General features: G+C 53.6%; 1 protein-coding gene across 1 annotated transcript in view; it reads right to left on the bottom strand.

Annotated features, from left to right (window-relative positions):
- Positions 1-1735: 1735 nt before the first annotated feature.
- PLXNA1 (plexin A1) overlaps positions 1736-24307 on the bottom strand; it is a gene marked incomplete at both ends in the record, with an annotated part of 89668 nt that continues 67096 nt past the window's right edge. Inside the window, 12 exons of the mRNA XM_080625509.1 lie at positions 1736-1831; positions 5432-5582; positions 7863-8075; positions 9671-9840; positions 10301-10491; positions 11130-11226; positions 11759-11862; positions 12420-12579; positions 13104-13250; positions 17072-17138; positions 20184-20440; positions 23584-23726. Coding sequence (XP_080481635.1) covers positions 1736-1831; positions 5432-5582; positions 7863-8075; positions 9671-9840; positions 10301-10491; positions 11130-11226; positions 11759-11862; positions 12420-12579; positions 13104-13250; positions 17072-17138; positions 20184-20440; positions 23584-23726 — 1796 coding nt within the window. The remainder of the gene's footprint in view (positions 1832-5431; positions 5583-7862; positions 8076-9670; positions 9841-10300; positions 10492-11129; positions 11227-11758; positions 11863-12419; positions 12580-13103; positions 13251-17071; positions 17139-20183; positions 20441-23583; positions 23727-24307) is intronic.

Here is a 24307-nt window from a genome sequence, read left to right as displayed (position 1 = left end):
TCCCACTTGGATTTCGACAGCCACTCGCTCCTGGCAGAGTCTGGCTCCGTGTGCCATGGGCTGGGCAGCGATGGGAGCTCTTGGTACAGGAAAGGAGAGGGTTTTGCTCGTGGTTTTGGGAAGTTTTTGGTCACCTGCTGCTGTCTGGAGCAGCGTTCAGCACCTTTGCATCTCTGGAAAGCACAAACCTGCGAGGATCCAACATTCCCAAGGGGGCAGCTGAGGGAGACCACGGGGCTCCCACTGAACCCCCCAGCAGGATGGAGGTGATGGAGGGGAGAGGGGGTGACAGCGAGGAGAGAAAGGTGGAGAAGGAAGGAAAAGACAGAGAAAGAAAGGTCAGTGTGGGGCGGGAAGTCCTGCACACGTGTGGGCTTCCCGGGTGGACAGCCCCATGCAGCTGAGCATCCCGGTCCCTCGGTGGGGTGGCCACCCGGAGGGGTTTGCCATGGGGATCCTGGTTGGGAGACACCAAGGAGCTGCCTCCCCTTTTCCCCAGGGATCTGGTCCCTTCCCCGGCATCAGCACAGGAAGATGATGGGGAGGAAGAAAACGTAAAGAGGCTTCGTTAAGGCTGCTCCAGCACCAGGGGATCTGCCACAAACACCAGGCTGGCTCTGCATAAACCCCCCAGCAGCTCCCAAACCTCAGCACTGTCCCATGGGCAGTGCTTCCAAGACCTCCTCATGGCCAATGGGCTGGGAAAACAGGGATGGGCCCAACAAAACACCAACCACCCCATAGTGATCCGCCAAGAAAAGTAAAAGCCAACCTTGGGATCCTCCTTCCTCTCTGACCCTGACCTCCAGACCCATTCCAGCAGCATTTCAATGAGAGCATCTACTCAAGCTAACGAAATTCCCACTTTTTTTTTTCCTATTTTTTGTGTTTTTCCACACTAAACAACATTCAAATAAAACATGGCACAGGACATAGTTCAGAAATACCGAAGCTCAGGAATTCCTCCCTTTCCTGCCCACCCCAAACCTCCCCAGCATCACTCCTTTAGCTCAGGCTTTAAAACCATTTTTGTTAGTTCATTGCAAAAATTTCGTAGAATATGGGTGGGTTTTTCTTTTTTTTTTCTTTTCCCTCCCTTTTTTTGTTATTTTCTCTTTAGATTAAAAATTTTGTCTCGTGTAAATTGTGCAAACGTAGCAGTTAACACTAGCGGCAGAAGGCCAGAGAGAGAGAGAGAAGGGGGGAGAGACAGAAAACCAGAGAGGAAAAGGAGGAGGAAAGGGGTTGGACAGCAGGAGGAAGGAGGGAAGAGCAAGTCAAGTACAGTAAAAACAGGAGCCCACCCCCCTCCCTCCAACCAAAGCAACAACAACATCCCAAAGCCATCCTCAAGCCCCACGGTCCCGACCCTCCGTCCTCGTGGGCTCTACCCAGGCAAGGGATGCCCAGCGGGTCCATGGGGCAGGTAACCCCCTTGTCATCCCCCTGGCATCGCCTCTGTGCAAGGTCCCTGCTGCATCCCGGCTGGACTGGGGGGTGGTTCATGTGTGGGTCAAGGGGGTGTTATGGCCGCTGCCGTTGGGATGTGGGTTGGGGTTTGATCCGCTGGAGCGCAAGGAGGTTTCCTTGTTCGTTGGTGGGAAGCGTGTGGAGAACGCGGCGGCTCCGTGGGTCCGGCCGGTCCCAGCCCCAAAGTCTTCTTCTGGCCACGGGTGCCCTGGTCGGTTCCGTGCTGCCGCCGCTGCCCCGATGCTGGCTCCGCGCCGCCGCCGTCTCAGCTGCTTAAGGCCATTGTGTCGATCGCCTGCTCCAGCTTACTCCTCAGCCGCTGCCGCCGCGCCTGCTCGTCCTTCTCCAGCGCGGCCAGGATCTGCAGAGGGGAGAAGAGAGGGTGAGGAGATGTCTTCCTACGCAGAGGATCCTTGTTGTCCATGGATCATCACGGTATGGGGATGTAGTCCCATGGGAAGTGGTGTGCGTTTGTTTCCATCCCTAACAGGGACAGGAAAGGGGCAAAAGAGGCACAAAGTGAAGGATACAGCACCAAGTGCTGCCACCCCACAGAGAGAGCCTCCCATCTGCAGTAACATCAAGGACCTGCTTGATACTAATGAGAAGCCAACTTGCACGTGGGGAAATGCTGAAAACAATCAGCCATCACCAAACGGAGGGTGAACCCCAAAAGCAAGTCAACGACACCTTCCCACCGTGTCCATGTCTCCAACAACCCTATAACGTCCTAGAGAGGCAGGGGCTCCATTTCAGAGACCACAATCAAGCCATAAACTGGCTCCACAAGCACAAAAGACCAAATCCAGGAGGTTTCAGCTGCCACCAGTGGTAAAACTCCACTTATCTCTCCCCATGGTGGACAATTGGGGGTACTGGGATAACGGAGTGGGACACCAGATGGATGCACCAGCAAAGCCTGCCTCACTGGGACCCTCAGTCCTATGCAAGGAGAGCACCCACAGACACCCAAAGTTGGCTTTCCTCCCTTGAAAGCCCCTTTCTCTAAACAAGCTCCTGTCTATGATGACAGACCAAAGGATGAAGAGACTGTCCCTTGCCCTGGGCCATGCCCCAAGGGCTGGGGCAGGACCAGCAACAGCAGGAGAATGCAGGATGAGGCTCAGAGCAAGGAGAAGGGGGTAATGAAGCATAAACCAAAGGGCCGGCTGCCCTCCCAGCACCAGGAGTCTCGCCTGGCTGACGTGATGCCAGCAGAGCAGAGAAGCTGATTTATAAAACCAAACCTGACACAAATCTCATCTCCTCGGGTGAGCCGGTTGGGAGAGCAAATTTTTGTGCAATTAAATATCAAGGCATCCGTCAAAGGGGACTTGATTAACCATTTCATTGGCTGCATAATTGGAAACAAACTGTTGTATAATTAATAGACTTACCAGGAGGCAGGCAAAGTCCATCAGGAGCCCTACAGGTAACTTCTTAATGGGGAATCGGCTCCCTTTGATTAGGAGCTGCGGCAGCGCCGGCGGCTGGGGAGCAGCATTGCTGTGTGTGCAGCATCCCGCTCTGCCACGCTCCAGCCTGCGGCCATGGCACACTCCAGCCCTGTGCCAGGCTTTCTGGGATAGGAGCAGGCTGCTCCCTGCCTGCTGGGGCACTGAGGGATGCCCGATGGAGAATCTCTCCCCAAAGGAAAAGGGAAAGATGCATCCTGACACCCGCATCAGCTTCCAACAAGGGGAGAATTCATCAGTGAGAGCCAGGCACTGATTTACCTCCCCTGGCAGCAAGGACCCTGCGGTGCAGTTCATAGACTCATAGATGTGGCTGCCCCATCCCTGGCAGTGTTCAAGGCCAGGCTGGACACAGGGGCTTGGAGCAAGCTGCTCCAGTGGAAGGTGTCCCTGCCCGTGGCAGGGGTTGGAGCTGGGTGAGCTTTAAGGTCCCTTCCAACCCAAACCATTCCATGATTCAAGGATTCTGCCACAAACCTCGTACCAGGATCACTCCCCACCATCCATCTCTGCAGCCTGCCAGCTGTCATGCTACACATGGAATAAAATAACTATAATAACACACAGAAATCAAACCCCACGTGCATGAAAGGGGTCTGAGCTGCAACCAAATGAGGCTGCTCTGAGAAGTGGAAGAGAAGCCTATTCCCCTTCTGCCTCTTCCGATGATCAGACAGCTGCGTATCCCGGGATGCTGAGGTGCCAAAAGGGTCACAACCTGCCTCTGTACTGATTTGCTCCTCTTATCTCAGCCTTACAGGAACAACGCAAAGGGAACCTGTGCTGAGCACACAGACAGACCCAGGTCTGTCACCTGCTGCAAGGAGCCAGGACCACTGATTACCACGATGCAAGAACCCAAATGAAAATTAATTATGATTTTCATTCACAGCCAATGACAGCACATTATTGCTCTGAACAACAGGAAAAATTATTCTCTCCCATTTTGCATCAAAGAGGGTGCAATCGGGCTGCATATAATTGTGCTTAATGAATGAAAACAAACAAAAGGAACAGCTGCCATTTATTAATCCCATTACAAATAATAAGAGAAGTTCCTGAGAGCTGTGAACACACTTGTGATGCTCGGAGAGCAAGACACTCAACAGATGTCAGGCTGCCGTCAGTGGGCAAGAAGAGGACCTGTGCCCCTACAGAGCACCTCATTAATGCCCTATGGTCCCACCCCAGCTCTCACACAGGGCTTGAAGAGTCTATGTAAAGCTTGGGGGACAATGACTGAGAGATGGTGGCTGCCACACTCCAGGTCTAGGATCCTCCAAACTGCTCCTCTTCCACTCTCACAGCGGACATAATGCTGTCACACAAACTGTAGAACCCCAAGACTCCTTTGCAGTCAACTCATCACACAGAGCTATGGGTGCTTCCAGGATGTGCCATCCCAAGATGGCTGGGGAGCGGCACAGATGTCCCACCAGCACGGTCATAGAGTCATGGAATGGTTTGTGCTGGAAGGGACCTTAAAGCTCACCCAGTTCTAACCCCTGCCACGGGCAGGGACACCTTCCACTACAGCAGCTTGCTCTAAGCCGCAACCTGGCCCCATCCAACTTGGCCACTGGTCATCAGTACGCAGCCACCAACCCCACACTGATCACCACACAGCACCTTCCAAGCACCAGGGTTTCCTCCCATCCCTGCATCCAAGACAGATTCTCCTTCTTCTCCTCACTCCTGCAGAGTACCTGGTCCCACATGGATTTTGGCCATGATGGTCCCAGTGCCGATCTTAGACCCAGGGGCCAGATCCGCTATAACCAGCCTGTGGACTCCCTAAATTCACACATCAAAGAGGCACCTGGAGATGCCTCTTGGGATTGCTGCAGGGTACGACGGGGATCCCATTTCCTCTCCCAGCTCTGAGCAAGGAGACGTTCTGGCACTCTATCACCTAAATAAGCTACTGTTCAAATGCAGTCGTCAATCCCATTTATTGGGACAATAAACCCACAGTATCACGTTATATCTATAGATCCATATTTTACTGTAGTTACATATTTCATTGCTTTAATAAAAAGATGCTGGATGTGGATCTGAGCAGTGCTTTACGAAGTTAATTTGTATAAATTACAGCAGAGGGGGTTTTAACCATTCTTCCTGATGTTCATAAAGCACTGAGGAGGCCACCACATCCTCCAGCATCCACGGGGAGCAGAGGCAGATACTGCCTGTATTGGTACAGCCACAGTGCCAGTGGATAGGGGAGAGAACACCATGAAATCTGAAGCCCCATGGAACTCACGGGTAGAAAAATGGGTGTTTTGTACAGTACTCACTCAGAAAATATGGGAATGAAGTGCTGCCTACTCCAGCGCCTAGCCCCAAGCCTCCCAGACCTTTCCATCCCCACCAGACCAAGCATAGACACGGACTAAACTGCTCTCCTGCATTCCATGGGGTGTTTTTCCATAGGGAAAAGCACGTGACTGCAGGAACACGGGTAAAGGGACGTGGTTACATCTTACCTCATCCTTGTACTTGGTGATGTAGGAGTAGATCTCATGCAGTGCACTCATGCTGTTGAACTGGCTGAGGTGTAACCGCGACTGCTCCGCCAGGTACGCGCTCATGTCCTGGTCGCTGATCGCTGGCATTTTAGCTATATCTGCATAATATCTGCAGGGGAGAAGCAGGAGAGGGGGTCACAGGTAGGGACACATGGAAGGATGGGTCCCCACCACAACACTCACCAAGAACAGCCACTGCAGAGGCAAGGTGAAGAGCCTCCAAGCAATGTCATGCGGCAACCACCCTCTATAACACCACTGCTCATCAAGAGGTCTCCAAGAAGTCCATGGATGTGTCAGCATCATCAGGAACATGCTCCTGATGGAGCAGCTCCCAGCCCAGCTCACCATGCTTGAGGAGCAGGAGCTGCTGCTGAGGGATTTCCCACCCTCTCCTAAACCACACATTCTTCCTCCTTCCCATCCCATTGGCATGTTTTGCCATCAAACTGCACCCACCAGCATCCCCCATGCCTGCAGCAACAGGCAAGGCTTTGCTTCTCCTAAGGCTGCTTTGATTTCAATTCAACACTTGGTGCATGAACACCAGACAAGTTCACCCCAGCCCTCTTAAAAAAGAAACTTTCCCCACAGCAAATGAGCCCTGGCTATTCCCACCACCTGGAATTGCAGAGTGCCAAGTCTCCTCCAGGTTTGCATTACTCCTCATGGCTCCTCACTCAGTGAAGTTTCTGGTACAGTGATTAGCATCATTAGCATCATCAGCTGAACGCTGAGACGGAACAGAGCTGAAGCACTTTGGGTAGGAGCAGATGGCAGCGAGACCACTTGAGGAGATGAATGGGAGGATCCACTCCATCCCACAGCGCTGAACTCACACAGTGCTAAAATGCTGGGGCAGTTCTACAAGGAGGCTCATTCACACCCAGAAAGTGATGTGAGAGGTTTCCTGGATGCTGCCAAGAGTGCAGTGGTTTGAGATGAGGACCTGACTAAAGCAGGCATCAGAAGAACAGCTTCACCACTACAGAGGTCACCCCCAGCGACACCTCCTAAAGCTGACAGCGCTTCTGCCTGTGCTGAGGAATGTTAGGGACAAATTGCCCAACTCTTCCCCGTTCCAGCCAGCAACGAAAACTCAGAGTTCCTCCTGGCCACCCTTTAACCCTGTGAAGGCCACTGGGGAAGGGACCCAAGGAAGAGGAAGGTACAAGGGAGATCTGCAGAAGAAAGCTTTTGCGGCTGCCACAGGATGTCCAGGTAACGTGCAGCAGTTTCACGTTCTGGGTTTTATCATGACACAAAGGACAGCAGGAAACCAGCATTTCTGAGAGCTGGGCTGGTTCAGCCTGGAGAAGAGAAGGCTCCTGAAGGGCAGACCTCAGAGCAGCTCCAGTGCCTAAAGGGGCTGCAGGAAACCTGGAGAGGGGCTTGGGACAAGGGCCTGTAGGGACAGGCCAAGGGGAACGGCTTTAACCTGCCCGAGGGGAGACTGAGATGAGCTCTTAGGCAGAAGCTCTTCCCTGTGAGGGTGCTGAGGCGCTGGCACAGGGTGCCCAGAGAAGCTGTGGCTGCCCCATCGCTGGCAGTGTTCAAGGCCAGGTTGGACACAGGGGCTTGGAGCAAGCTGCTCCAGTGGAAGGGGTCCCTGCTCGTGGCAGGGGCTGGAACTGGGTGAGCTTTAAGGTCCCTTCCAACACAAACCACCCTGGGATTCTACGGTTTTAACAGCACCTCTATGTGGAGGGCATCTCCTAGGTTTCTCTCCCAAAAGGATAATATGCCCAAGTGCATCAATTTGCAATCAGTAGCATTCAAACCCTAAACCTTTAACACTGCATTAATTCAGTGGGGCATGAGAAGATCTCTCATCTGCTAACAGTGAAGGTGGAGGGTGATGGAAGGAGTCAGGGGACCTGCTCCCCTCCCTGCTCCCCAGCACAGTGACAGCAGCCCAAGCACTGCCTCAGAGCATGTACTCTCACGAGGATCCCAGGTGAGATGCTCTGATGGAAGAGAGATGGGAAATGGTAATTTCAGCACAACCTGCATATATTGCCATGGTGCAAAAAAGGCTTCTCCAGTCCAAGAGTGACTTCTCACTGCTCTTTGAAAGCAGCTGAGGGAGATGTTAGCAATTCCCCAGTACAGACCAAGTTTTTACATCAGCAAACATCAGACAGCCTAAGGAGGTTGCTTTTAGCACCCCTTGAGCAAGTCGAACATCTCTTACAAGCAGTCATTGCAAGCTCATTTTAAGAGACAATCACAAGAAAACATCATCTCCCAAAGAAGATCACTTTCTGCAAGCATCACTATAGTCCCTCTTCAGACACTTGCCAAGAGGAATTCTCCCAAAGACCCAAGTCCCCTCACCCACATACATCCCCTGTCAAGTCCTACAGGAGCTATTGCCCAATCTACTCACCTTTCTACCCAGCTCTTGTAGTTGGGGATGTCCTTGGCGTACAGTAGTTTGTTGGAGGGAGAGTCTTTTCCTAGCTTGTGCTCAGAAGTTGAGCAGGAGTCCATGAATGTCTGAGCCACCACGGATAGGCAGGCATCAGTAATACTGTTCTTGTGAATGTCGAACACAAACTGGGGGTTCTTAATCACATTCACCCAAAAACGTAGAGGTAGACTGAGGGAGGAAGGAAACGGGGGTCAGCGCCTGAACCAAGCTCTGCTGGGGCACACATCACCATATGTACCTCCGGATATGGAGAAGGTGCTCTCCATGACCCAGAATTGGGCACGCTGCTTTTCCCAGCATCCCAGGGATGCCAACATCCCGGCCATTCCCCTCTGCCCAATCTCACATGGCCACAGCACTGCCCACATCTCCAAAGGCAAACCAGGGCAGTGCAGATGTGCAGCTTCTCCAGGGATCCACTCATCCTGAAGAGCCCAGGCTGAGCCCATGGGTCAGACCAGCCATGGTCCCCTCCTCTCACAACCATACTGCCTTTGCAGGCGCCGTGTGGCATCTCACACACCTCCCGCGTCAGAGGAGGGAGCTAACTGGACTCCTCAAGGGACTCATTAGCACATTTAACACCAGAAGAGAATTGAGACAGCCTCAGATGCTGGAAACAAAGCTCTCGGCTGTGGAGGTCTCCCAGCCAGCCACCAACTGGATGTTTGCTGCATACTGACACACATGCCACCCTCCGTGGCTCCAATTCCCGATCCCGCTGCCCCTCTCCTCTCCTAGGAGCATCTCAGGGCCTCCCCCCATCAGAAAGCCTCTCGGCTCTGTCATTCCTCAGTACCAACACCAGGCAATGCTTTTATCTTAGACAAAACACACTTCATTCCTCAGGACTTTCCTAATGAGGGTACCGGGTGCATGTACATATTTCATTTGTGAACGGAATGGCCTCAAGAAATGAGCTCCACACATCGAATTAGCACCCAGAGATAAGCACAGGCATTAGTATGCAGGAGCCTGCATGCCCAGCCCCTGTGGAGTGGGGCTTTTTTATCCTCCTTTGGCTTTCAGTCCTTCTTTTAATATAGAAAGCCGAGTTATAAATCAGTTCCAGGCACTTCTGCACTCTCAGATCTCCCTTTAAAAATGTTTCTTTTCCTGCCCTGCTAATTGCCAACAGTTACTGAACTACACAAAAGCAATTTGGCTGCCATTTAACAAACGCCACACACGGGAACGTACGTACCACCACCAGAAACAGCGGGATCAGAGAGATGGAATCAGTGAGGCAGCAGCAAAGAGTAATGCCAAGAGAGGGGCTTGGGGAGCAGAAGCTCCAGCCCTGGTCCCAGTGTGGCACTGGTGGAGGTCTCACTGCCCACTCCACCCTGCTTCCCCATGGAGAATGCAGAGACAGCTTTACACTGACTTCGTTAGGGCTGAGCAATGGAAGGGAGTGTGAAGACACCTCTAGGACAGGAGAGATGGGAATTGGGGCTGGCATCTCAGATGGAGAAAGCCTTTGCCCAAGGTGAGGTGGGAAGGGAGCTGCTGCCTCCAGCCATCAGGGGGAGCGTTTGGCTGGGATTTGGGGATGGAAGGGTGAGGGAGCATTGCATTCCTGGGATTTTTGCTGCTGCAGGAAGGCATGTGAGGGATTTACCCACCCCTGAAATACAGAGATATGGGCCTCTCTTGTCCTGGATCCATTCCAGAGACATATTTCTGCTGCCTGCAAGGGGGGGTTGGAAGTATTGTTAGCTGTGATATCATTACCCCCCTGTCCCACTGCCCTTCTCCATTACCAGTTACTCTTCCAGGTGTGCCTGACATCGTAATCATTGATCTGATGCTTATCAGCTTGTTCATCCAGGAAATCAAACATGTACTTGATGGCGAGGGGCAGTGCGCTGCCACGATGCGCTGTGCTGAAGATGGTCTCAAACAGGTCATCCACGAACTTCTGCAGGGTGCCCTGAGGAGGGGAAAGAGAGAAACACCACTCAGCAACAGCCAGCACCAGCAGGGAGGTGAGCCTTAACTAGAGCTTGGCCTTGAAAGCAAATTCACTTCTATTCCTACCACCTGGAAGAGAAGCACAGTGCAGTCTGTGTAACCCTACTGGTTTCTCAGTGGTTTATACTGGGAAAACACTGCAGTGATGCCTCCTTTGCTGCATGATCTGACATGCTAAAAGCATACAAATGGCACGGATTACCCAGAGGAGCTGTGGCTGCCCCATCCCTGGCAGTGTTCAAGGCCAGGTTGGAGCAACCTGGTCTAGTGGAAGGTGTCCCCCTGCCCATGGGACGGGTTGGAACCGGATGAGCTTTAAGGTCCCTTCCAACTCAAACCATTCCATGCTCCTATAAAGGAACTTATGGAGAACCCAAGTCCCTGCCCTTCCCCACTCAGCAGCTGTCTCTGGGCTGTACCTTGGTGGCCAACAGGCGGGTCAGGTAGATCTCAGAGACCATCTTGCTGCCCCGGTCACCCTCGCGCTGGTCCATGTGGTCGTGGTTCTTCACCAGGTGCCAGAGCTTGGTGCCACTCTCCAGGTCGGGGGTGATCATGGGGGTCCGGGAGCGCAGGCTGTCGGGGCTGCTGGCTGTGCGCAGCATGCTCTCTGCAACACCGAGCACAGGGGATGCTCACACCCTGCCCGCCTCCATCCTGACACCATCCCCATCATCCCCCTTCCCACCACACGTCATGGCTGTGAAACGGGAGCTTTGGGATCAGCCATGGATTGGGAGCTCTGGTAGGACCATCCTCAGTCTACCGGGCTACATGCAAGGCTACAGGGGCCAGGACTGTGATGGAAGGGATTCTGCATGCTCCCAACACACAGGTCCCAGGATCACAGATGCTTCCTGTGTCAGTCTGAGCTGACCACACTATCCCCTTCCAAACCACGGCTGAAGCACACTCGCCAGCACATTCACTGCAGTCCTCAGCTCTGCTCATTTAACTGCAAAGTGTCCCTGTGCCTATTTGAATTAGACTTCAAGGGGATTAAAGGGAGGGGATCCCTTAGCAGTAGCCATGACACGTATGTTTCACCCCCGAGCCTGACACAAAGAGATGCGCTGAGGGCGTCTGCTCCCTTCCAACACCAGAAATGGTGCGGGAGAGCCGGGGATTGGAGGACCCTGTTCACGAGAGCCACAGTTAATGAATCACCTGCCCTGTGCCTTGGTCTGCCAGCCCAGCCCGGCGCTGCCTCCCCTGCCAGCACAGCGGAGGGTGCCCCTGCGCGCTCACCGTATCTGCTGAGGGACTTGGTGAAGGTGGAGGAGTTGGAGATGTTGTACGCTGAGTTCTGCTTGGGCACCAGGGCCACCGAGGAGCCGTCTGTCACCTGCGGGCACAGATGGGATGAGCAGGGCAGAGGCAGCAGGGAGAAACCAGCCCGGGGGTGAAGCTCCACTGCATCCCACCCAGGGACATCCATCTCCAGCAAAGGAGACCGACATATCCGCTTCTAACAGCTCATGGGAAGGGGTCAGACCAGAATACACCAGACTGCTTGGTGTGAAAATGGCCAAGTGAGATCAGAGCAGGAAACAGCCTCTGTGAGTCCTGGAGATGCTCTATTTAGTGAGCATCCTTGAATGGAAGGACATCCTTGAACATCCTTCCTTGAATGGAAGGACATCCTTGAATGCTCTTCCTTAAATGGAAGGACATAAACACAGGTTTATATGTTTGAGTTATAGAACTTTCCTGTTCCACCAGGAAAGTGGCTGCAGATCTCCTGGCCATGAGCATGGATGAGCAGCACAGTTTGGAGACCTGAACCCAGGCCTTGACCAAACTGAGGAAGGAGAAGAGATGCTCAGGCTCAAGGCAGCTGATGTCTGCTCAGGGCTCCCCACCATGGACAGCCTTACCTGGTAGTGGGCCAGGGTGTTCAGCCTCTTCCAGTCATTGTCGATCTTTGTGGTGACATCCTCATCCTGCAGGATGATGCGGGCCATCCTGCCCTGCCGCCACTCTGTCCCCATGAGCGAGAAGGGCCCGTGGTTAGTGAGTGATAGGAGCCAAGGCAAGGGTAGGAGCAAGGTCTGGGCATCAACAGAAGAGCCCTCCCACCACGTTCTGAGCCCCAGGACTGATGGCTACCCACATGGTGTTGGGGAAAAGCTGTTTCCAAGTCCTCAAGGAAAGACAGCATCGACTGGACCCTGGTGACCATTGCCTTTGCTCCTCTCCTCTCCATTCTCCTGCCCCCCCTTTAAGAACAGGACTATAAACACTGTTCTGCCCCTTGGCCCTCAGCCACCTCAAGCCTGCAATCCGGAACAACAGCCAGAGCCGAGGAGGCTCCACTTCCCAGCCTCTCTACTGGCAGGACCCACACTCTCATGCCACAGGTCCCCAACACAATCAGTGCCACCAGCACAGCAGAAGTGAACTGGAGCAGCACAAATGCTCTGCTCCTGCCAGGTACCTGGAGGAGATGTGGATCTCCCTGTTTTAAACAGGGGCTTTGACACTTCTGCTCCTTGTCACATCCCTGCTCCCCCAAGGGCAGTGCTCAGCCTCTCTTACCCAGGTCCATGTCTCCGGCTTTGGGGCGCTGGGAATAGGGCACCCCCTTGTAGACAGCATCCAGCAGCTTCTCCTTCACCTGCGTGATGGTGTCGCAGTTCAGCACCTTGACGGGGATCTCTGGGGCGTTCTCGTTCTCGGGGTTCACGCAGTTGAGGGTCTGCAAAGCACAGGGGGGCAGAAAGACTCCAGTGAGAGGTTGTGATGCTCTGCCTGCAAAGGCAGGTCCAAGGACATGGGGCTACAGCTGTGCACAGCCCATGGCTTCTGCTACCTCTTGGGCTGCTGTGGGGTTGCCACATGGCACATCCCTGCTCTCCCTTTCTCCCCATCTCTCCCCACCACCCTCAAATCTCTAACTATTCAGAGAGTCACTGAATGGTTTGGGTAGGAGGGGACCTTAAAGACCAACCATGGGGTTTGCTGGTAGAGGTGCCGAGGGGGACTGAGTTCATGTTTGGCTTTCACAGCTCCATGGCAAGGGCAAACCTTGCCATGCAAAGGACCCATTTCTGAGATAGGCCATCACATAGAGAAGGCAAGAGGCACCTCAGGGATGCTGCAGAGGAGAACAAGAGACAAACCACTCTCTGCAAAGTACTCTGGGTGCCTCCAAGACCTTGTTAAATGGCTGGCCCTTGCAGTCCTGGCATCAGTACCAGTGAGGTTTCTGCTTGCACTAACCAGCATTTTGTAGTCAATCTGCTGCCGGATCAGCTTGTCCTCACTGAGGGAGTAGCGAGCCTCTCCTGTGATGGCATCGATGGGTCCCTTCTCCATCTGCTGCTTGATGGCGCAGTAGAGCATGAAGAGAGGCTCCCCAGCACATTCCTGCAGGACAGGGGATGGAGAAGAGGGAGAGAAAGGGGTGAGAAGGTGCCAGACACCAGCTCTGCCTTTCAGGAGTCACCGCTGCATCAGGAGCCTGCAGTGGCCCAGCAGCATCAAACCCAGGCTAGTGAAGAGCAGGTTGGGTCTGGGGACTGTTTGTATGGGTCATAGCCTGTGTCTTTTGAGCCGGTCCAGCCAAGGGAAGCACCAGAGGCCTGGAAAGGGCACGGTGCAGTGGGACAGCCTGGGGGCTCTTCCCAGGTACCATGATGCAGCTCTGACATCTGCCACGAGAGAAGGTCAAAGGAGGTTTCTCCTTATGATGCTGGGCACAGCCAATCAGATCCACTGAGAAGGAAAAGCAAAGGAACAACTCACTGACAACCCTACCCCAGATTCCAGCTGATGGAGGCGACCAGGCAATGCTAAACCTGCAGCAAAACCATTTACTACCTATGTGTCCCCACCACCAAACCCCTATAGTCAGAGCCAGCCAGAGCCACCCCAGCATCTACATAGGTAGGAGGAAGGGAAAGGGAAACTGGAGCAGATTCCTCCAAAGAGATGCTGGAACTGCAGCAACCAAGGAACAGCAAAGGCCCCATTGAGACTGGAGGCACCAAGCAGCCATGAGTTGGCTGCAAGTGGACACCCTTTCATCATTCAGAGCCCAAACCTCTTCAATGAGCTGCATCCCAATGAACCCCTCCAGATACAGGCATCAGGCCTAAGGGACTAAACAGGGTACAATGGGAGCAGAGAGGACAGGAACAAGTCCCAGCAGATGTAATCCCCGGGCCCTCATCCCTCCCTCCCGGCCACCTCCCAGATAAAGTGTGCTTTGGTGCGGAGTGCGGCTGCTCTCCCTGTCACCATATGCTGGTAGCATCTCGTTAGCATCTGCGGTAATTAAAGAGACAGCTGCTAACGAGCAGGAACAGGCATACATCATCCCCAGCCTCCCGACAACACGCCTGCCTTTGGAATTAGGTTTCATTTGCAAACTTGGCTTCATTAAGTCGGCTTGGAAACGTGAGACACCCAAGGTGGGTGTTGTGCTGAGCATCACTGGGGAGGCAGGAGCGCAGGGCTGGCCAAGGAGTGATGCTCCCAAAGCACCCCGAGCCCACCCTCCAACCACAAGGGAAAGGCTCAAGTTGCTTCTTTCAGTTGCTTGTAAAAACTCCTTGTAGAACTTCCAAGTGTGTGGAAGTGGGATGGATGGAGGAGAGCTGGGAGCAGGGCTCCTGCTCACATCTGGCACGGCTGCTCCTATCTCAGCCCATAGATTTCCCCTCTCCAACAAGGCACAGTCACTGTCTCAACATCTGCAGCTTTGCAGGATCCCCACTAGGAGAGGTGGGATCAGCCATGGTTCTACTTCAGGCATCACAGCATTGCCGCCTCCACCCCTAACAACACCGGCAGGGCTGATGGGGAATAAACCTCTTCTCAAATGCATGGACAGAGCTGGCCCTATTGTCTCCCATGAGGGATGGAGGCATCAGAGGTCCTGGTGACAGACACATCACTCCGCCAATACCATGTGGGCTGGTGGCCCCTGCGTGCCCCATGATCCTGGTCTCCTTCTGACCTGTTGGTCAACTGAAGCAAGCCAAAACCTCACTCCCAACCTCTGTGTCCCCAGTAGCTCTTGAGGACCAGCGCCAAGACACTAACATGGATCACACCTCAGTGAGCCACTACAGATGAGGATGGTTTAGGGCTCATCCCTGACAGAGATCAACACAATGAACAGGAGCTGCAGAAACCAGCACCCCATTGGGGGAGATACAGGAGGGGACCACTGAGATGGGTCTGGCAGCCTCACAGGTTGATGGAAGGCAGCCAGCCCTCAAACACAGCCATGCCCATGGTGCCAGCCCTGATGCACACGCTGGGAGCAGGCTGAGGCAAGCCAGCCACGCTCAAACTGTCTTATTGACTAGATCTAGCTCATCAGGCACCTAATATCCTGCATTTTTCAGCACTTGTCTCCATTTATCCCTCTCCCTTTCCCCGGGGTGTCTCATTAAGAGTCTGATAAATGCTACTACAGGGTCCCAGTGAAAGCACCAGCCCTCAGTGGCTCCCCATGCTGCTGGCCCTGGGCAGAGGGGGCTGTCCTGTCCCTGTCCCCATCCCTCATGCCCTGCTCTGAGGAGGTTTGCTGGGAGCTGATCCAGCTCCTGGATGTCTTCCTGCCTCATTCACATGGACCAAACCAGGGTTTGGTGCAACTTCCCCGCTGGCAAACTGTCTGCTGTGATACCTCTGTGGTTGGACACCATAGCCAAGGACTATAAGAAGCCATTGTACTGGTTCCATCCTCACATCTCTCTCCTGCTACTCCTTATCCTTAGCCCTGCCCTGCACTGGTGATGTACCCATAAGGGGAACAGGGCTGTACAAGGACAGATGCAGGACAGAGGTGGCACATGAGGAGCTTCTGAACAAGGTGAACAAGCCCCATCACTTCACCATTTGCCCACATGCTCAGCCAGGGACAGGCCAAGGGCACCAAGTCACACACATGAATACAAACACAACATCCTCAGATACCACTGTGGGCATTTGGACACCGTGCATCAGCCAAAGCCCAGCCTTGTCCACTTCAAGGAGCCTTGAGGGGGTTTATAGGCTACTCCTGCCTATCCAACCAACCCATCTGCCAGCATCCTACCTCATCCCACAGGCAAAGCCCCAGCACAACGGGGCAGCAGGTCTAACATCACCCAAAGACCAGCACAGCTCTTCTCCCCAGCCCTGGAAAGCATCTCTGCTGCATGCTCCAGCTAGATTTGTACAGATAGAGGCTATCCCTCGACTGAGGCAAAAAGCCAAGTGCATGTAAGTGATACTATAAATCACCTCTCGCTGATGATCACTCCAGTTGCACACAGGCTCCGCTCGCTCTCATCTCTTGGCTGGAAACGGTTCAAACCCTCTTTATCTTAATGAGGGATGAAATCCCACCAAACCTGCCGCGTGGCACCCAGCCTCGCTGCACGGAGCATCCCAAGGAATGGCTCTGCTCACTGGCAAAGCAGCAGCAGGACAGCAGGCACCATTCACCCGCTGGTGTGGCTCCAGAGGGTGGAAGCACTGGTGCCGGTGGAATAAATGCTCTCGATATGGGATGGATGAATCAGGGGTGAAGGCAGCCCTTGGGCTCCAGCATCCTCTGCTGCCACCACGATGAAGCTGGGAAAAAGGTGGATTCAAGCTCTGCATCCTTGTGGATGCACAGTGATGAGGGCTGTGTCCCGGCTGCCAACACATCCCATGGGGTGTCCATCCCCACCAGGGCACCTTTTGGAAGGGAAGCAAGTAGCAGAAATGCCTGGGGGAAACAATTCCCCTACCGCAGAGCCTCAGTGTCAAAGAGATGAAGGAAAAGCAGCAGCTGTGCATGAAGAGTGCAGCACATCCAACTGCAGCTCAAACAGGCAGAAACATCCTCCCGTCACAGTCACACCTACAGAAGGACAAGCTCCAAGGGCTTTTTCCTCCTGAGTTACACAAGCAGAGGCAAGAGGGAGGAATGGGAACCGCTCCAAAGGGGTTCAAGGCTCAGCTGAGTTGATTCAGATTTATCCTATCTCCACTATGAAATCCAGACTGGAATTGCTTAACGCATTTCTCAATCTCAGCTATTTCTCCAAAAGGAGACCCACAATCACGGATCACATCTCAGAATCCCAGGATGGGAATGGAGACCTGGGAAGTGATGGCTACTCTGGGAGGGAGCAGCAGAGCATCACCCCAGGCTTTGGTACCCTCCCTGCCTGCACGCGGCTGCCATCCCTTCCCAAACTCACCTTCAGAAACTTGTACAGCAGAAACGTGAACCAATTCGTCAGCATCTTCTCTGCCACCGACTCCGTCCTGCAGGGAAGGCAGAGAGCAAAGCCATCAGCAGGGGGTATTAAAGAGCTCTGATCCCATCCGCTGACACCTCAGCCTTGGACTGTGGCTGGATTACTTTTGTCTATAAAAGGTGTCATCTGGCAAGGCAGGAGCCACGAAGCAAAGGGGCACAAGCAAACAGCAAAGCTCTAGTGGAAAGGGTGCCCATCCGCAAGGCTGAGGGACAGCAGCCCCCCAGGAGGGAGAAGCAAATTGGTCTCCAGTGATGTTTGGAGAACCAGAGAGCCGAATATAACCTTGTCCCATGGGATTTAACCATTCCCTGCCTGCACGGTGGAAATCCGGGTCTCTGTGTGTCTCCTCAGAGTGGGGTGGTGATGTAGCAGCTTGTAGTGTACAATGCTGCAACCACCAGCTCCAAAAGAGGTCAAAAATGGATCCGGGCCTCTCTGCTTTCAGAGATGCAGCTGACGGTCATATATTGCCCCTTGTTTCCTAAAGCATGGTTCAAATCCAGATGCCACCGTGCTCCATAAGCATGGAAGATTCAGGGGAGTTGGCTGTGTCTGTCTGGGACCACAGATGTGCACAGGAAGGAGAGCAGGATCCCATGGGATGAGTGTGAGATGCGACGGGTCCAAACAGCATGGGGGGTATGCTGGTACTGCAGCCAGGATGGGCTGCATCAGCAGAGGAGAGGGACACAGGGGCCAGGTTCCTACAAGGACATCTTAACGTGCCTATCTGCACCACAGCCTGCTCTCAGTGCCGTAAGATTGAAATTCCCCTTAACGTGCCCATTATTTAAGTGCCTTTCACTCCCTCTGAAGTAAATCCCCAGCCAGCCCTCACCCTCCGGGTTAGGCTTCCCTAGCTTATCCACCCATTAACCATCACATCAGCCGCCTGCAGACACAGATGCTCCTGAAAGCACCAGCAATACCAACAACCTCAGGGATGTGGCTGCCTTCCTGGTGCACCGAGGGAAGGGATACAAACAGGCTGACTCAAGGAACCCAACCCATAAGGAATCAGAACCTCGGAGCCACCAGAAGGAGTCCCAGTGCCCAAGGGCAATGCCATGCAGCAGATGGGCCAGGAGCAGCTCCCCATGGCCAGATGGCTGGGATAGGAAATCCATTTTGCCAGTTTATTCAAGCTGACTCAGGGTCGTATGGTCCCTTCCAAGGCTTTCTCTTGTGCTTATGGGGGCTTAGCCCTTTTTGCCCTCCCTGGAATAGCAGAGCCCTCCTCAAACCATTAGGGGATGGTAATACCTGAGACTCCAGGGAAGCCTTTCTGCCCTGCTGGGAAAGATTAATGCATCAAGGGGAAGGAAAAAGGGAGACGGGACATGGAGAGAAAGCCAGGGAGGGGTAGACTGAAGCTATTCAGCAGATATTCCCCAGCCCCAGCCCAGGCCCTTTGTGACAAGGCTGTAACACTCATCTGAAGTGCCATCATCCAGGCTCCGGTGGGTGTTTGCCTTTATCCGCAATAGAGCCAGATGCCACAGCAACAGGGGATTATCCAGTAACAAAATAAACAAGTAACAGCTCTCCCCACTTGGATCAATGTTAATCCAGTGCCCTGGGCACTGAGCACACCGTCAGACCCAGCAGCAGGGCTAATCAAAAGGATGGAGAAGCCCTCAGTGCCGCTCGCTGCAGGAATAACGAGGTCTCTCCATTAAACATCACTTGGGGACACACAAGCAAGGTGATGGGGACCTCATCCCTGTCCTAAGCCTCCTGCAGCTCCACCAGGATGGGCCCTTGAGCTCTATGGCTGGGGATCAACACTCCTCAGGGTGCTCTGTCCCTGTGCCGGTCCCATGGCTCAGCACTGCAGCTCCTGCCCTCCCTAACCTGCCTTTTATTTAGATGTTACTGATTTAGTTCAGGAGCTGGAAATGCAGTTCAAGTATTCCAGTGAAACCTGGTGTCATGGAGGGATGATAAGAAGGGAAGAGCCTAAGGATGCGCTTGGGAAACAGGGATAGGGGAGAGAGTTGAGACCTCTAAGATCCCCCCTGCTCACCCAGGTCTGCTCTGCACCCCATCTCTGGCACTTGAGAAACTAAGGTCACCCTTTTAAATGTGGTAAATGAAGCAGACAGAGCCAAAGCTATGTTCCTAAAGAGACCAGCCAAGGGAAGGTGGCTGGAACTGGGATCAGCTCACATCCGTGTCTTCTCCCCAGGGCCAGGCACACAAAACCCAGCGGGCTGTGTCTGGTCTGACCACGCCATCCATGAACATTGGCTGATGGCTGAAAGATGCTCTTGAGGCTTCCTGGTAACGTGCCAGCCCCATGGCTTTCCCCTGTCCCTGCAGCACCTTCGCTGCAGGCTGGTGAAGGCAGAGATAGGGAGGCACGGCACAGTGCAAAGGGAGAAGATGGCACAAGGAGGGCCTCAGGCTGGGCTGGTGCAGCTTATTAATTGTTTTTGTTCAGCTCTCGGTGTATCTCTCAATATTCATCAGCCCGTGATGAAGGAGAGCTCAGAGCTACCGTTAAATATTGATGGGCCAGGCTTGGCAGGCTGCCTCCTGCTCGCACTCCCCTCGGCCCCGGAGAGACTCCCACATTGGGAAGAGCCACTTGGCTTTCCCAGGAAAAACCCCATTTGCCCAGCAATGTGGGCAAGCCCCAAGGAGACACCCATGCTGCCCCACATGCTGAGAGGTGTGTGGGACCGCCTGGTCTCATTGGGAAGGGATGGCTGGTGGAGCATCACTGCAGCCATACACACCAGCACGCATTCTCACTGCACCAACCTACACAGCCAGAAGCTGCCAAGCATCTTGCTCCCTCCTTCCCAGGCAACACAAACCCACATGGGCCAAACTAGAGCAAGAACATCCCATGGGTGAGACTCCTGAATTTGTTGGGTCCAAGCGGTCCCACAGCCCTTACACTTGCACATAGACAGGCAAGGAAATGCTTGACAACAGACCAACAGCCAACATCAAAGCCATCACTGACGGCATCCCCAATGACACCAGCTCAGAAGGGCCCGGGCACTGTCCAACAACTCCTACCTCCCGGATGGTCCCTCACCTCCTCAGTAGCAGCTTGGGATGGTTCTTACTCTCCAGGTTCTTCTCAATGAGGTCGGAGAGGAGCTGTTTCAGCACGCCCGTGGCGTACTCCATCTCGCCCTGCAGTGCTGTCATGATGAGTGAGGCCACGTTGCCGCGGTCCCGCATGGAGAAGCTGCGCTGAGCCTCCAGCGTGCGGATGAAGGTCAGCAGGAAGTGCTTCTTGTTCAGGAGCTGCCCAAAGAGCGTCAGGGACTTCTCCACGTTTGCCTGGACCTGCAGGGATAGAGCAACGCTGGGAGATGGGCACGAGCGGGAGGGCAATAAGAAGGTGCTGGGCTGCACAAGACGCTGGATTCACCCTCATTCCCCAAGAGGAAAGGATGAAAACGGGTCAAAAAGCAGCTGAATTTGCTCTTTTCATATTACCAAGCTTCCTATTTGCTGATCAACCCCAGTTCCCTCCAAAAGTATTAACTAGTTTGTAGTACCACAGCATCAGGTTAATACGGGGCATCACTGTATATAATGTACATACATACACACACTTCTATACAAAGACTCTCCCACACACGTGCAGGCACATACACAAACCTCCATCCCATAACCAAACACTCTTTCTCTCCCAAACACACACACACACAAATAGTAATTCTCAATCTCAGCTAACAAGCAGCTCAATCCCCACCCAAGGCACTGCAATACATGCTCTGGGTATTGCACAGAAAGCAAACACCTCAACCCTGAGCTCCACCACCAGCAAACCCGCCTGATTCTGAGGGGCTGGGTTTTGGACAGGGAAGGAAAGAGCAGAAACCCCACTCCAGACACAGCCTGAATCATTCCCTGTCCTCTCGAGACGTTCAAAGGTGTATTTCTGGCCGTACTTGGCCACGTAGGACCCAGCAGGGATGGAGTTGGGATGTTCTTCCCACGCTGCCATCGTCAGCACAGCTCTGGTCAGCCCTGACCACATTCCTTATCAAAAATGAACAATTACACAACACAGTGTTTTCCCATTGGAAAAGATGGTTTCCTCTGAAGAAAAGCCTCACTGTGGCAAAAACATCAATGGAATAAGTGAAAAATTTCATTCCACGTCGGTATTCGGAGACAAAACAACACTTTTCACTTCAAAACTCCAACTCAAAATGAAGAACAGGGTTTTGACACATCAAATCACTTCACTTCAATCAAAACTTTGGATCGACACTTTTCACTTCAGCACAATTCCTCATGGGTTTAACTTCCCCCTCCAAAATACTCCTTCCCATTGGACAAAACCCCTGTTTCCCACCCTGACCTTGCCAATTCTGCAATAGGAATCCCCAGGTGCCACTGTCACCCTCATCACCCAAACGCCTGTCCCAGAGCATCTCCAAAGGGTGATGGGGTGGTGATAAACCCTCTCTGCTCCCATCCTCAGGGTTCCCTCATAGCAAGGCACATGGCTCTATTTCCCTTAATGCAGGTCAAGAATAAGGCCCTGCTAGGAACAGAAATGCTTTAAATTAGGTTATTCCAGAGCCTCTCCCTCCAGACCATGCAGAGACCTCAATGCAACAATGCTGGTAACTCAGATGCCTGAGGTTCAGCAGCATTACCCAGCAAGCTCCCTACAGGGATGCAGAGATGCCGAGCGATTCCTCAGCATGGGAAGACCCAAGAGCCAGCTGGAGCACAGCGGCTGCACTGGAGACCTACCAGACCCACCAGTATAACTGGTGCAGAGGGAGAGATGCTGCACCCCTATCCCTGTGCGCTGCTGGTGCTTTGGCAGCCAAGACCACACAAAGGTGACCACAGAGCAAGAGGACTTCTCCCTTCAACAGAGCAGGAGGATCTCGATAGGATGCGGAACGGGTCCTGCCCATCAGTGACCATCCCGCTGGAGCACAGAAGGACATGAAACCCCATCACAAGCAGCACAGCAATGCCTGAGGCTGTGGCCTCCCTGGCTCCCTGTGTTTAATTGGCTGATCATTAGCAGAAATAAATGAACAATACTGAATTAAATATTTAATCAGGCTTAAACTCCCACCAAGCACCAAAACCTCCCCCTCCAACCCCAAAGAGAAAGGAGCTGGTCCCGTCAGCCTGATGCTCGCTGCGGATTAGCGTGTGCGTGCGCAAGCGCCTCTTCCTTCCCGTCACTTGCAATAGCTAATGTTACACTCGGAGCAAAGAGACAAATAAAAGCAAACCTGATTAAATTATATGAAGCTTACACAACTGTAGTTGCTTTATTTAATCTCTTTTGGGGATTTGGTGGGGGTTTTTGTCCTCCTTTGCAGCTTTAACCCCTTGTTTCCCATGCCAGGCTGAGCTGGCACGCTCGCTCAAATGGGATGTTTTGAATTAGGAACTGGAAGTGGACAAACTCCCATCCAGCCTGTCGCCGCCAATGCAAAATTCCCCCTCTGATATCCTTTGTGATACCCTTCCCACCCCTCCCTCTGCAGGGAAAATCCTAAAGAGCAAGAGCAGAGGTGAGAGGAGAATCAGGCGTTTGCACAGACAGGAAGGGCTGTGCCCCAGGGAGAGCTACGCTCACGCTCCGAGCATCCGGAAACCCGAGCTGCAAGGGGAAATCCATGGAAACAAGGGGAAATCCATGGAAACAAGGGGAAATCCATGGAAACAAGGGGAAATCCATGGAAACCAGGTCCCCACTGCCCTCCGGAGCTGGGATTAGGGACCAGGGAAAGAGAGCAGGCAGAGGGCCAGGGCCCCGCGCCGCAGCCACGCTGGCGTACACCAGCAGCACGTGCACTTGCAGTTGGTAAGAGCTTGTTGTGTTGTAATTAGTGACCGTGCATCTTGCACCAGGGCCAATTACTTCTCCTAAATACATTGTGAAGCCCCTGTCGACATTAATTACTGTGCCGGGTCAGCAGCGAGGGGAAGCTGAGGTCACCCCCCTCCTTTCCCTCATCAAGAGCGGCCTCAGCAGCCCGGCAAACGAGAAGCCAATTGGTGTGCAATTGCATGCACTAAATTAAACAGAGGTGGGGAGGCCGGGAGAGGAGAGGGAGCGGGTTTGGGAAGCAGGGGAAGGATGCCAAGGATGGGTTCTGCATGGGGAAACAGAGCCAAGCAAGCAGGCCATGTCAGACAAGCCTGTTAGAAACGAGCAGCCGGTCAGGCATCAAACAAACCCAATTGAATAAAGCAAGTGCTGTAGAAAATGACAGCAGCAATGATATTAATATAAATATTGATATTAATGTCAGAGTGCAGCAAGCAGTCAGCAGCCGCTCCGCGTTCGTGTTGCCTGTCACGTGGCGAGATGCTCTTTGCTGCACCAGGCCAGCATCCAACCAAGGCATCTATCCAGCCCCATGCTTGGGGCAAGGGGACTCGTGCAGGGGCACAGCCCCAGTGTGAGACACTACAGAGACAGACAGACAGACCCACACCTCCATCTCCTTCAGCACGGGGTGGTCTTCTATCCCTGGGAAGAGAACGCGCATGGCGTAGGTGCGGTAATCCAGGAAGGGGATGCCGGCGCCATCCAGGTCGTTGGTCAGCTCATTGATGTCAGTCTGCAGCTCAGCAAAGGCTGAGGTGGGAAAAAGGCAGAATTAAACCAACACATCCTGGAGTCCCAGCACCCAGCATCAGCACCCAGCCTGCACCCCATGGCTGGGCCCCCAGGCGTGAATGGGCTCCGCATCCCTCTTCCCTGCAGGCTGTGATCACTGTCCCCATCTCACAGATGGAGGAATGGAGCTGCAGAGGGAGGGGATGACTTCACCGGAAAAAATCAAGTGGCAGCATTGGGAACAGGACCACCAGGTCCCAGAGGGCTCAAATCCCTGCTGCTCAGTGCTCCCAGCCTCCCAGGGATGAAGAGGAAGCAGGGAATGGCAAGGCTTGAACAAAGCCGGAGCTTCTGGGAGAAAACGTTAGCCTAAACCGCAAGAATGTCCTCATTTCTTTTTGACCTAAATACTGCTCCAAGAGCTTGAACACAACACACCCACCCCAGCACCTCCGGATCCGAGCAGAGGCAGCAGCGAATCCCAGAGGAATGCGACGTGGGGGGGGTCCTGAACCTTTAATTGCACCTACAGGGAAAAGCTGCCAGGAGAAGAGTCCTGGAGATGCAGCAGGGAAAGGGGTTGGGGGGCGAGGGGAGAG

Source organism: Psittacula echo, assembly GCF_963264785.1.
Source record: "Psittacula echo genome assembly, chromosome: 9".
Lineage (NCBI taxonomy): Eukaryota > Metazoa > Chordata > Aves > Psittaciformes > Psittacidae > Psittacula > Psittacula echo.
This window is presented reverse-complemented; position numbering and strand designations above follow the sequence as displayed.